The sequence below is a fragment of the Manacus vitellinus genome, unplaced genomic scaffold (assembly GCF_001715985.3).
Source record: "Manacus vitellinus isolate BGI_N305 unplaced genomic scaffold, ASM171598v3 scaffold_73_pilon, whole genome shotgun sequence".
NCBI classification, from domain to species: Eukaryota; Metazoa; Chordata; class Aves; order Passeriformes; family Pipridae; genus Manacus; species Manacus vitellinus.
The window spans coordinates 1,295,895-1,310,065 of record NW_021940773.1 but is presented as its reverse complement, the minus strand read 5'-3'; the positions used below and the strand labels follow the sequence as shown (position 1 = coordinate 1,310,065).

Genomic DNA, 14,171 nt, shown 5'->3' with positions numbered 1-14,171 from the left:
ATCACTATAAAAACAAACCTGCCTGACAGTCTAGACTGAGGGTCTAATTAAAAAAAAGATTTATTAGAATAGAGAGAAACATCACAGTAAAACAAAGACACAGTTTCTATAACATATCTGGTATTATTCTTGGCAAAGCAAAGTCAGGCTATAAATTTACTGAAACAAATCAGTATGGTACTGATGTACCATTCTGATCTGGCATCCCTTTTCCAGACTGCAGGAATGTGTTAGGAAAACTCTTTGTTTTACTTATATTTTAGTCACCATAAATTCCTTTTCTAATTAGAACCTGAGAGCATTAGGGCTTGTCTACATACAGGTTTTGCACAGACACAGTTACAGGGGTAAGAAACCCAACTGAGTTAACAGTAATGCTACTCCCTAGTCTAGACACAATTAAAACAAACTGTACCAGTAGAACTATGTCATGCTGAGGACCTGATATAAATTGAACAGGCACCTTGCTACTGGAGAGGTGGGAAGTAGCCCTTGGAGTAGAGAGTCAAAATCCAACCTCTGAAAAGACTCCGAAGAGACCATGGAAACATCTGGAGCCTCCTTCTGTCAGTCAAGAGGGTGCAAGAATCCTTTGATGAGATGCAGTCTCAGAGTTCAAGATATGCATAGGAAACAGGAAAAGACAATAGCAAAGATTTCAGACGCCACCAACCACACAGTCTTGCCCCAGTAAAGCTACTGGTGAGAACTGGAGACACCTAAAGGGTGAGTAGGCTTTGGTGACCAACTTCTGGAGCTCTTCTAAATGAACAGCCACCGATTGCTTCACCTAACACTAATCCATAGAAAGAAACCTGCACTCCAACAGCTCTGGGAGTATCATTTTACATGGAAAAGGGCTCACTTATTAACATCGACAGAACCCAAGAATCATTTAGAGATTTGTATGAAGAATTTAACACAGCAAAAATAAGCACATGAAAATTTTGCGCTGCTTTTTTGGCTATTATTTCTCGTGTTTGCATTAGAGACATGAAAAATAATATTTTCCGTAATAAAGAATGTTGTTTTTAAAAGTCTAGTAATTTTAACATAAAAATTATGAAGCGACCTCACACACCAAAATGCCCAGAGGTTGCTAAAATAGCAAAGAAATGAGAAATTCTAGATATTAAGAACATGTAGCAAGGTAGAATCATTTAAGAAATTAGAGAGGATGAAAAAAGAGAACGACTTTGAACCGAAACACACAAATTAGTTTTGAATAATTTTCCACATAAGGCACATTCGTCTCCCCCTTCAAGGAAAGCTTGGAGATCCTCTTTCAGATCGTGCAAGTGACAGCAGTAACTTAAATAATAAATCAGCTGTAGGAAGAAAAAACACTGGCTTTGGAGCTGGGACAAGGCAGCAGATTTTCATTGTTTACTCCAACGTTTCATAAGCAGTTTCCTTTGTCAAGTAACAATTGATGTGCCATGTATCGTTTAAGAATAAACTGATTTATAAATAGTATGAATAGAAGGAGTACCCCATTGTTCTTCTTTGTCCTGGTAAATGATAAGACTTCTCTGAAGTGGGTTTCAAATTCCCTTTACTAAATTTAAAGCCTTCTGTTAGCCAGCTTGGTAAGAAAAGTAGCACCTTCAGCGTTTCGCCCCCACCAGTGCACACTTTTTTCCTCTCTCAAACGGATGTTGAGTCTAACACCACATCCCTGAAGACATACCCAGCCCAAGCATCACAAGGGATGCATCGTGCTTCCATGGCTCAGGCTGTCTTTTCTGCAATGTTTTCTGTCATTCCTGCTTAGCAGCATATTCCCCTTCTTAGTCTGGGTTTCTGGAGCTCTGCACTAGAAACCTGCAATGGAGGAGACAGGTTTGAGCACCTCCATCTCACTCCCAGGTCCAGCGAGGATCTGCAGGGTGCAGAAGGGACACAAAGCTAGCTCAGCCACAGGATGTAGGCTGGGTTGAGACAAAAAAGCTCCACATCAACTATTTACACCATGCAATCGTGGGTTTATAGCCGTGGCTGCAGTTCACACTGAGTCAAGGCAAAATGTCCTATGATTTTCTTTGCAGGAGGACAAGGCCATTCATTCTGCCTGTCTTCATTAATTCCCATGTATTAAGCCAGCAGTAAGCATTGTCTAAAATCCCCACATCTTGCCTGAATGAATAATGAACACTTCCCCAGTGTGGAAGTCCAAGCTTCCCAATAGTGTGAGTCACAAAGCACTTAGAAGATGCAGCTACGAACACACAAGTGCAAAAGAAAACTCAGTGTCTCATGTTTCCCTGTCAGAGAATGAAGACAATCTCCCCTCTTTTGAGAGGATATTAACATTTACAGGTAAAAAGTAAGGATCACTGATCTGCCTCTCCAAGTATTTCCATTTTCAAATCAATACCACCACTAAATCTTTCATTTAAAGTTTATATACTTTATTCATTTAAACCCTTCTTCTCACTTCCTTGGAAAGTATGAACCTACTAAAGTATATGAAAGATGTTTAACTGAACAAGTAGTTCACCTCCCAAACTCCTACCCTCTCACTTGGCATACATATGTCACTATATATGATAGAGATAGATAGATAGATACACACGTATAGGGAACATTGGTTCCTAGCAAATCCATGGCTTCCAAGGAAGCCATCCACTGAAGGGTTAAACATGCAAACTAGAGATCCTGTCTAATTCCATTTAATCCCTGGTAACACAGCAGAGAAGATGAGGTATTGTCCCTGGGTTCCTATTATTGCTGCTAGACACAAAACAGGGTACAACATACGACCACCCAAAATATCCCACAGCATAGGATCATTTTTAAGGGAGGCAGGCCTGAGTAAAGTCGTGTGGTGGACAAGTGATGCCAATATGCATTAGTCATTCTATATTAAATATAAAATCATGGTGGTGAAACCCTCAGCCCTGCCTGAAGAGGATAAAAAAGAATTTCTGTTAGAGAAACAAGAAAAAGGAGTTAAGCAACTGCTGAGGGTTTTTTCCCTAGCAAAAATACTTAGAAAAGTATAAAATGGCAAGCAGAAGGTATCCCTTCAGGACACCTATATTATTTTTTTTAATCTGAGATCGACAGTGCAACACCTAATGATTAACAGAAGAGGGGGAAAAGCTAAGACTGATCACCAAACACATTCACACAATGTCAAATCCTCTGGTTTGTCACTGCAGATTACACAGAAATTGAATGAAAGTCCAAAATAAAATTTAAAAAAGCTTTCAAATTCAATAATTATATCCAAAATTATACCATTTAGCTGTAAAATACACTGGAAGAAACACTTGGGTTTTCTTTACAAATCTCAAATATTTGGTACTTGAAAACAGCTTTACCTTACTAGTTGCACTTTTGTGACACACCCCTGCACACACACTTTTCTCCCCGTATAGTAATAACAAGCACACAAACATACACAAGATGAAAGCTACTGCTAAAATAAATAAGCAGTACACAAATTGTAAATAAATGTCTTCATTTCTAAACTTTTTTTGCTGTTGCTTCACTGAAAACTGTCCAGTTTCAAGGCATGTCAGCTGCTTTGGGCTCAGCAAGGGATTCTCAAAGTCCTGCCATTGCAAAGCTATGCCCCTGGACCCTCAGTTCGGAAAGCACTTACATAGGATCCTGAGAGACGTGCAATCAGTGGGTCTATAGTCTGATCCTATAGGGCAAACCCCAGGGAAGGATGAGAAATACTGGAAACAGACTTTCCATTTCAGTTAGAGCACTAAGTGGATCTTTTCAATGTATCTGATATTATTAAAAAAAAAAAAATAGTGTCAGAATTTAGGGAAAAAATATTCACACCATTTCCCAAGGACAAGGATTGATTCAGTTCTGGAGAAAGTGGTTTCATGCAAGCCTGCTCCTCTTTTATGCTGCCTGATGGCAAGACAAAGCCTAGCCACTGTTTCAAAGCTGTAAATATCTTTATTTCACACCAGGTATCTGTCACCCAAACCCATTCCTCAAGTCTACATTAGTCAAAAGGCCTATTAACTTTCTAACTACTGCTGCTCTTCACCAATCTCAGACAGCAGGTTTAACACTGGGTGGCTCTCTGTGCTCAATGGTTCACTCACACGCCATGGCACAATTAAGATGATTTCTGGCATCGGGGCAGAAAGCGTGGCGGGCAGGGAAGGACAATCATGTAAGTGAAAGAAAATACACAATACTCATGCTTGTATGCCAAAAAAGTAAAAAGACAAAAAAAAAGAAAAATCTAAACCAAAACCAACAAACAAAACCAAACAAAAACAAAACTTATATTAAAGTTATCTGGCACAGAGCTGTCAGGTACAGTGGTACTAGACCTATAAGACTTTGCACATCTGGACTGATGTTTTACAACTTAATTCTCCTGAGGGAATATAAAAATCAGCCAGTCTTCATCTTGCCATGTATACATTAAAAAAAGTTGAAGCAATTATGGACAAAAGAACACTTCAGTTTTGTAGCTGTAGATATTCTACAGGTTCATGCACATTTATTGTCCCTCATCAGTGTTCTGGTTATACCACTGTTCAAACCATCACCTTAAAAACCAGGGCTGCAATAAAACACTAAACCTTCTGAATTACACATTTGCTGTGTGGATACCTTGGCATGAGTGAGCTTTAAGGTGGGTTGCTCACTTTTGGCTATTTTTTCATGTACATCAGACTAAACCCTCAAAACACTGCCATCCACGAGAAACATGGAAAAAAAGGCTGTGTTGCTTATTCAGCATCCACTGACAGTCGGCTTGCACAAAGAATGTCACTGTGGTAGTTCATGTTCACGTGTTGGACAGCAAAAGCCATTCCAGAGAAATCCAATCAGTCAAGAGAAAGACTGCATATGGTTATGTTTTTTAAAGTTGATAGTTGATTATAATTTATAATACAATTCTAAAGAAGCACAGTAAGCTAATTACATTTGGGAGAAGACACAATTTAGAAGCTATAAAGATACAACCAGTAATAAGAAATCCTAGCTCCCAATTATGGCTCTCAATGGTCTTTACAGAATAAAACATTTGCTTTTGATTTCAGAAGTGGTTTGTATTCAACAATGTAAAATTTGTTTAAAGTTTCAATGGTTGTTCTCTTCCCTGCTCAGCAAATACTTGTATTAAATGCTTTTACAACATGCAAGATTATTGCAACCATAGGGTTGGGACTCCTTTGAGTCCTTCCCAATCAATAAAGTCTTTGCTCAGACTCAAAGTTGAAGGATTATGATCCAAATACCCACTGACAAATGCCTGACCCTCAAAACAACTGTCTGTCAAGACAAAATATGACATAATAATAAGAAAAAAATTATAAAGGTCAAATCTTTGCTAGCATGGGTACGAAGCCTGTATAACAGGAATCTTCTCATAAAGAGCAGCACTCTGAGAACAGCTGATTTTTCAGTACACTACTGCACTTCAAAATGTGATAACCAACAGCACACAGCACACACACTAGGCTTGTGCTCTCTCACACGTGCTAAGAAATCTTTGAGTTTGAACAGTGCTAAAACTCCCTCCCGGATGATTACTTGGTAGAGCATCAGTCACTGCCAGTATAGCAGAGAGGTTACATACCTACACAGATCACACTCAAACTGCAGTAAAAACAACAAAAAAGCAGCTATGAAGAGGAAGAGCTACACAAGGAAGAATTAGAAATATCACTTCTGCTAAAAATCAAACAGAAGAAAAACCACAAATCACCACATTATCCTTGGTGGCTGAAAACTAAAGCATAATTCCCCCAAGTACAGCTGGGGGTAATGCCTGGGACCCACAGGGCTATGCAGTATTGAGGTAGCATGTTCAGCTGGCAAGGGAAATGGCTCAACCACTACATGCTACCAGCATCCTCTGCTGGTTGACCCACTTAGCAGTGCCAGCCCCAAATTTCCAGGAATGGCAAGTTAAATGGCTCATGGTGAAGCATAGAAAGCAGCTCCAGGAGACGGTGCAACTCAAAACAAACACAAGACTCTCTTTCATCCCAGGCTTCTCAGAATTCCCAAAGACAGCAGGAAGGATGTAAACGATCAGCTCTGTGGCTCAGAAGACAGAGCAAATAGAATATTTGTACCTCACACATGACACCTGTTTTCCACCCTTTGCTTTTCAAGTTAGTCAGGTAGAGAACATTTAAAGACCCTTCAGTCAAGGCAAATGGCTTTGCGATAAGGAAAGCTGCCAAGTAAAACATTATGCTTTTACCACCTGTCACATCCAGAAACAGAAACAAGACCATTTTCACACTCATCAGTGAGTTAGGTAGAAAAGCAACCTAAATTGGAAGCGTGTGAGGAAACCTATCATCTCAGGGTCTTAGCCAGGCAGGGATTGCAAGAACTTCCATGACTGGAGACACTAGACAAGCTGTTCAGAGATCAATTATCTACCAGCCAGTTCTCATGGCCAATACCGACATGATGACTGCAGCGAAAGAAGTTCAATCATAATCCTGGAATTACACAGGAGTGGAAGGACAGGGAAAAAAATTACTGAATAAGCCTTTACCTCTGCTCGTTGCGTGCGAGGCAAAACCGACGACTTTTCAATGGCATAAACATCCACCAAGTAGAGACGCGCCCCTTGCTCCCTGTCCAAAATGGCAGCGGTCTGGATGACTCCAGTATGGCGCCCGATGGTGAAGAGGCGCCCAAGACTCTTATCTTCACATCGAACGGAGACGATGTAATATTCCACCTGAGCTTCGGAGCCCCGCGGACTCGCTGCTTCGATAGATATCACGTTTGTCCCAATGGGTTCACCTTCTTTCAAGATGGTTATGTATTTTGGCTGAGTGAAAACAGGCCCGTCAACCCCCTGCAGAATTATAGTCATTTCAGTGGTGGATTTTCTCCTTTCAGGGCCAAGATCCGTGGCAGAAACTATGAGATTGTATATGAGCTGAGAAGGTACCAAAGCTGAGGCTACTCTTAAATCTCCGCTGTAGCGATCCACGATGAAAGTCTCAGTATCTCCATTAACTATTTCATATTCCACTTCTCCATTGGCACCCTCGTCAGGATCCGCAGCAATAATTGTCGTTAGGATGGAGCCGATCACAACCGAGGGGTCAGCTGCGAGGGCATTTTGTGATACGAACACGGGAACATTGTCATTTTGATCTGTCACCAAAATGGTCACGTTCTTCAGAGCGAATCGCCTGGTCTCCACAGGAACGGCCTGATCACTGGCTTTGACTGTTAACTCAAAGAGATTAGCAAACTCCCGATCTATTTCAGCGTTGGTAAATATTGTCCCTTTCACTTCATCTATGCGGAAGTGATTACCCCTTGGCATCTGCTGAATGATTGCATACGTCAGCTGCCCATTAATATCCGCATCCGGATCATGGGCAGTCACAGAAATGACAGAGCTACCAACAGGAACATTCTCAACAATCGATTTAAAGATGTCTCCTGGAGGAAAATTAGGAGGATTATCATTGAAATCTCTAACATGTATTACCACAGACATAGTAGATGACCGCGGTGGCCTTCCTTGGTCTTTCGCTGTTATATTTAGCTTATACAGAGATTGAGTCTCAAAGTCCAGTTTCTTTGCAAGAAAAATACTACCAGTGTTGGGACTGATGCTAAAGGTCCCGTGGTTGTTTGTCCCCGTAATACTATAGTGCAGGTCAGCATTGTCACCTGAATCAGAATCAGTGGCAGTGACAGATGACACAAGTTCACCAACCCTCATATTTTCCAAGACATCCACTAACAAGGTTGATTTAGGGAAGGAAGGACTGTTGTCATTTTCATCCAATACATCAATGCTCAACATGCAAGTTGAACTCAGGGAAACCTCTCCAGAGTCTACTGCTTGGATGACAAGGGAATATGACGCAGTAGCCTCATGATCTAGTTTGCCTACTAAGGTCACTTGGCCTGTGCTACTATCTATTGCAAACTGATTTTCTTCATTTCCCTTGATTACAGAGTAGTGAATCAATCCATTAACCCCTTCATCAACATCTGAGGCAGAAACTCTCAGCACCTGTGTCAGATTTGCTGCCAATTCTGATATAGTAGCTTGGTAGAGATCTTTCAAAAATTTGGGGGCATTATCATTTATGTCTTTCATGTAGATCTGTACAGTTGCCTGATCCTTTAGAGGCTTTGGCAACCCCTGATCTGTGGCTATTACTGTAAGACTAAATACTGCAGCTCCCCTCTGTCTCATAAGAGCTTCTCTGTCAAACTGATGAGTGCTTCTAATCTCCCCAGTTACTGTGTTCAGCTCAAAATCTGGCTGCAAATGCTCAAAGGAATACCTGACCTCACCATTTGGCCCGAAGTCTTTATCTACAGCATTTATTTTACCTACATATGATCCACCTCTCTGCTCCTCTTCAAAATAAAACACATAGTTAGTACTGTTGAACAGGGGCCTGTTATCATTTACATCCTCCAGAATCACAGTAACATTCACAGTAGCATTGAGTGGTTCTACTGCTCTATCAGAGGCAACAACCAGTAAAATATATCTTTCCTGAAGTTCACGGTCCAGTTCACTTTTTATATACAGCTGACCATCTGGGAATATGCCAAAGGCATCCCCAGCATTTCCTTCAATTATACTGTAAGCTATTTCACCGTTCACTCCCGAGTCTTTGTCGGAAGCCTGTACCTTAAAGAACCTGGAATTCACAGGCTCTGACTCCAAAATGGTAATTTCATAGGAAAGCTGGTCAAACACAGGTGGGTTATCATTTACATCATGGACAGAGACAGTCAGGATAAAGTTAGAGGACAGCTGCGGCACCCCCATATCCGAGGCCAGGATTTCAACCTGGTAAGACCCAGCATTTATGTCAAGTGGCCCTGTTAAGCTTATGGCACCAGTTTGTTCATTGATTGAAAACAAGCCCTTCGGGTTTTGCTTAAGGCTGTAAAGGACCACGCCGTTAACACCTTCATCAGGATCAAGAGCTTTGGCCTGGAATATGGTATGCCCAGCTTTCCAGTTTTCAACCACATTTACACTTTCCACAGCATGAATGAAGTGTGGGGAATTGTCATTTAAATCTTTGACAGTTATATTGACCAGAGCATCGCCAGTTATCGCCCCACCACTAGCAACCACCTTCAGCTGGTAAAATGCTTGCTCCTCCCTGTCAATAATACTGGCTGTGGTGATCTGCCCCGTTGCTCTGTTGATGGCAAACATGCCCCTTTGGTCACCTGTCGTAATAAGGTAACTGATGTTGGTGTTGAGGTCCATGGTGGAAGCAAAAACAGTACCTACGTGGTAACCCAGGGCAACATTTTCAAAGACAACAAAACTGTACATGCCCTGGCTGAAAACAGGTGGGTTGTCCTGGGTGTCCAAGACAGTGATGGTGACAATGGCTTGGTTCTGCGACTGAAGATGGCCACCGTCAGTGGCCACGATCTGCAGCTGGTAAGCAGTTTTTTCCTCCCTGTCGAGGGCTATTTTTGTTGTGATGACCCCTGTCTGGCCATGGACCTGAAACCTGGAGCTATCTCCAGCTGAGATACTGTAGCTGACTGTCCCATTGGGTCCCAGATCAGGATCTGTGGCAGACACCGTGGTCACGTATGTTCCAGCTGGTTCGTTCTCTTGGATATGGGCAAAATATTGAACGGGGTAAAACACGGGGCTATTGTCATTCACATCCAGGACAGTCACATTAACTCGAGCTATTGAAGAAAGGGGAGGAGTGCCTAAATCAGTGGCCAAGACCTGCAGAGAGAAGTAAGACTGCTCCTCCCGGTCCAGCTGCGAGATGGTGCTGAGCTTGCCAGAAACAGGATCCAAGCGAAAAATCTGGCGAGGGGTCACAGAGGAGGGGCCAACTGCTACCAGAGCTGGTTCAGCTTCCTGCAGGGAGAAGCGGACAGTCCCATTGTCCCCCAGGTCCCCATCAGCAGCACTCAGGACAAGGAGCTCAGTTCCTGATGGGGAGTTTTCAGTCAGGGACACCTGGTAGCCCTCGGGTTGACTGAAGCGAGGTTTGTTGTCATTGACATCCAGGATGGTCACCACGAGCTGTGCATAGGAGAACTTGGGCTGCACGCCCTGGTCACGGGCACTGATGTTAAGCACCACCTGAGAAGCAGTCTCCCGGTCCAGCCTGCTGGAGATGGATGTGCCTGCAGCATGTCCGGCACTGCCGCCCTCGGGGCCAGCTGTGGTGACCAGCCCGCTGTGCTCACTGATGTGAAACCAGCCCAGCTCATTGCCCGAGACAATGCTGTATTTGAGGTTGGCATTGAGGCCCGAGTCACGGTCCGTGGCACTCAGGCCCCGCACGTAACTGCCCAGGGGCACCTCCTCACTGATGTTCACCCTGTAGACTGACTGCCCAAAGACAGGTGGGTGGTCATTAATGTCATTCACAAAGATCACCAGGCTGGCTACTGAGGAGCGGCTCACGGGAGCTGCCACGGCCCCGTCAGGAGAAAAGCCAGAAGTGGGAGACCCTGGAGGTGGCGGTGGGGCCCCATAGTTATCCGCCACTGCCACAGTAAGGTTATAGGCTGGGATGCGTTCCCGGTCCAATGCAGCCGCTACCTTTATAAGGCTGAGGTTGGGTACCTTACTGCTGTGCACCTCAAAGTGCCGCTGCTCATTTCCCGCCAGGATCGACACTGAGATGTTCCCGTTGGCCGCAGGGGAGTCGGCATCGCTCACCGTCAGCAGGGCCACCACAGTGCCAGGGGCCGCATTCTCATCCACAGAGGCAAACCGGGACGTGGCCGGGAAGTAGCGGAACTTCACCCTGGGCTCGTTGTCATTGACATCGAGCAGGCGGATGAGGGCCTCGGCCCGGCCGCTCAGCGCCGGCACCCCTCGGTCCATGGCCTGGACTGTCAGTGAGTACTCCTGTCGCACCTCATAGTCCAAGCGCTCACGGATGCGGATCACTCCGCTCTCAGGGTCCACCTCAAATGGGAGGCTGCCAGCCCCATCCCCACCACCACTGCCACTGCCATCACCTCCTTCCAGGCGGTAGCGAATGTCAGCATTGGTGCCTTCATCAGCATCAGCTGCAGTGACCTGGAGAACACTGGCCCCAACAGGTGCATCCTCAGGCACTCGTGCCTGGTAAAGCGTCTGGCTGAAGATGGGGGGGTTGTCATTGATGTCCTGGACAGTGACGTTGACCTGCAGGTACCCTCGCCGACGGGGCTCCCCCTTGTCCTCCACCTGCACCAACAGCTGGTAGGTGGGGGTGGCCTCCCGGTCCAGCCCTCCACGGGAAACCAGGTGCAAGAAAGCTCCTTCACCGCTGGGGTTGAGGGTGATGTTGAGGCGGAAGCGGCCCTCCTCATTGCCGGCCACAATCCGATAGGAGCCGTGGTCTACACCATTGGTGCCACTGTCGGCATCGGTGGCTGTGTCCAGGATAAGCTGGCGCCCGCTGCCCGTGTCCTCCTTGAAAGTCACCACGATGGACGGGTCGGGGAAGACGGGCGCGTTGTCATTGAGGTCGAGCACCAGGACGCGCACCTCGCTGGGGTAGGTGGGCTGGCTGGAGAGCACCACCAGGTCCACCACGTCGCTGGCCAGGCTCTCGCGGTCGATGGTGGCGCGGGTGTGCAGGGCGCCCGAGGTGGCGTTGATGGCGAACAGGTCGTGGTGCTCGCTCAGGCGGTAGGTGAAGCCGGGCCGGGTGGCGATGGTGCCCACCCAGGTGCCCGGCGGCTGCTCCTCCAGCACCTGGAACACCTGGCGCGGCTGGCGGCGGGCGGCCGGCGCTCCCTGCGGCGGCAGCTAAGCGGCAGCGCAGGACAAGCAGCAGCGGCGGCGGAGCCCCGCGGCGGCGGCGGCGGGGCGGCCCATGGCGACCCGGGGCGCAGCGCACCCGAGCCGGGGGCCCGGCGCCGCGCTGCTCCGCCGCTCTCCGCTCCCCCCTGCCGCCTCTCTCTCACACCGCGAAGCTCCGCTCGGTGCGGACGGCAGCGGACCCGCCCGCGCTCACCGGGAGCTCCGGCTCTGCCTCTGCCCGCCGCGCTCCTCCCGCCCGCCGCTCTCCGGGGGCTGGGGGGCGCCGGGGCTCCGCCGCATCGCCGCTCAGCAGAAGCCGCCGCCGCTACCGCCGGGGCCCCGCGCCCCGCCGCTGCCCGCGGCTGGCGCCGCCCCGCTGGCATTCCCCGGGCCGCTCGCGGGCGGAAGCGGGTCCGTCGAACGCGCGGCCGATCGGACCCAACTTTGCCCGGCGCTTCATTGGATCCGGCCCTCTTGACGCACCGGGGCCGGTCCCCCCAAACGGGCGCCCATTGGCCGCCGCGCCGCAGCGACCCTCACACCGCCTCAGCCACCCCGCACCTGAAGGGGGCCTGCCCGCGGCGGGACCGGGACGGCCGGGCCGGGAGGGGAGGGAACTGGGTTTTCCGCCCGGCAGCGCCGGGATGGAGGCGCGGGTCCCTCCCGAAGCGCTCCCGCCATGGAGCGAGGAGGGAACCGGGACCCCGGCCGGGATGCCCCGCGCCCCGAGGATGTGGCGGGGCGGCGCGGCGCGCCTCTCAACTTTTTACAGAGGCAGTTGCTGAATGGAACTCCGTGGCCCCGTTATCCCGGGGAGATGCTCTGCCGCGCCGCTCCTCCCGCGGGCCCGGAGCGCCCTCTGCTGTCGTGCCGCGCGCGGCAGCGGTGACACACCGCAGGAATGCGCCAGTGTCCCCAGGGAACTCTGTCCTCGACCGACCGAAAGTCCCCAGCGTCCCCCTTCCCAAAAAGGCGGTGCGTGTAAATAACAAGGAAAGCCCCTAATCCCATCTCCCCGCGGTGCCGCTGGAAGTAAAAGTTTTGATTTGGCATGTGTTGACCTTTGAATACAAGCAGGGGTGTAAACACAAACCTGCAGACGGCAATTAAGCTGACAATGTAAATCCTGCGTGGCCACGTAGCAAATCAGCAAATGTAGAGTTTATTTATCCTTGTGAGAGAGTTAATGAACCTGGCAGTGGATTTTTCAGCGTGGAAAAGCCGGAGAAGCGAGAAAAGAGGGAGGAGAGGATAGAGGAGTGTGTGAGGATAAGGTGTCAAAGGCAGTTAGTTATCCCTTAGTCTCCTGGATATGATGAAAAAAGGGATATCAAATAAATATTAGCAGCAGTCTTGACTGGAAGCAGTTAGTAAGGAAGAAGCAGCGGTTCCTGTCCCCGGATGGTATTGCCATCTAACACAAAGAGATACTTCGGGACAACAGCTCCTGAAAATCCCTGTTTCCTTTAGAGATGGAGCCTCACATCCACGACCAGCCCCCTCCCCTGTGGATGCCGCAGCCAGCTGTGAGGGCCGGTGAGGCTGGGGAGCCTTGTGCTGCCCTCCCTCCATGGGACCCTGTGCCAGTGCTGTTGTCACGGTGAATCTTTCCTTTGGGTCACAGTATTTAGTTTTGCACTTTTCAGTGTCTGCTACCGACCCCGAGAAGGACTTTTGTCTTCAAAGTGCTCTGCTTTTCCAAGCTGCACTAGTTCAGTAGGAGATAGCAAGTTATCTACAAAAAAAAAAAGTGCTAACACCTCCCGCGCTCTTGGAAGGAGCTGGACAGTAAATCGATGCGACAACTAAGAACCGATCGTCAGTCCTGTCTGCCTGCCTGGATCCGTAACGCTGTTAAGGTCTGCACCAGTTCTTTGATATTTAACTCCACCTACAGGCGGGCATCGACCCTTGCCTGTAGCGAGCAATTCGCTGCGTCTTCTCGAGAGCATAGAAAGGTGACTTCTCTACTTGTATTACAAAATTGCCCCTAGTTTATAGAGTCAGCAAAAAACAACAGTAATACTAAATTCAGAAAGAAATAAGATTATAAGGGTTGGAGGGGGAGGATTACCAACATAAGTTAACATCAACCCTCACTAGAATAGATCTTCAAGCATTTCAGCGCATCTTAATCACTGGAGTTTTTTCCTCTCTACATGGGATTTTTCACATCTGCTAAATTTGATCTCCAAATCAAAAATACAGCACTGAGAACCATTCTGACACCCCCTGAAAGAACTTTGATCCTTTCCCTAATGAATAGGTCAGAATGAATCATTAACCAAGTATTTTATGTGTGGAACAGGCACAGTCTTGTTCTGACGTTGTTCAAACTTTTCTGTGCCCACAGTTTGTGCTTCCCTCTGGGTTCTTCTCTCAAATCTTAAATTTAGAAATGCTGCTACACAAGTACGCAAATTCAAATACATGAAAG

General features: G+C 47.4%; 1 protein-coding gene across 1 annotated transcript in view; it reads right to left on the bottom strand.

The window, feature by feature from the left end:
- FAT4 (FAT atypical cadherin 4) overlaps positions 1-12,415 on the bottom strand; it is a 130,213-nt gene extending 117,798 nt beyond the window's left edge. The window contains exons 1-2 of the mRNA XM_029964532.1: positions 12,296-12,415; positions 6,506-11,740 (exon numbers count right to left, since the gene is read on the bottom strand). Coding sequence (XP_029820392.1) covers positions 6,506-11,740; positions 12,296-12,415 — 5,355 coding nt within the window. The remainder of the gene's footprint in view (positions 1-6,505; positions 11,741-12,295) is intronic.
- Positions 12,416-14,171: the final 1,756 nt, after the last annotated feature.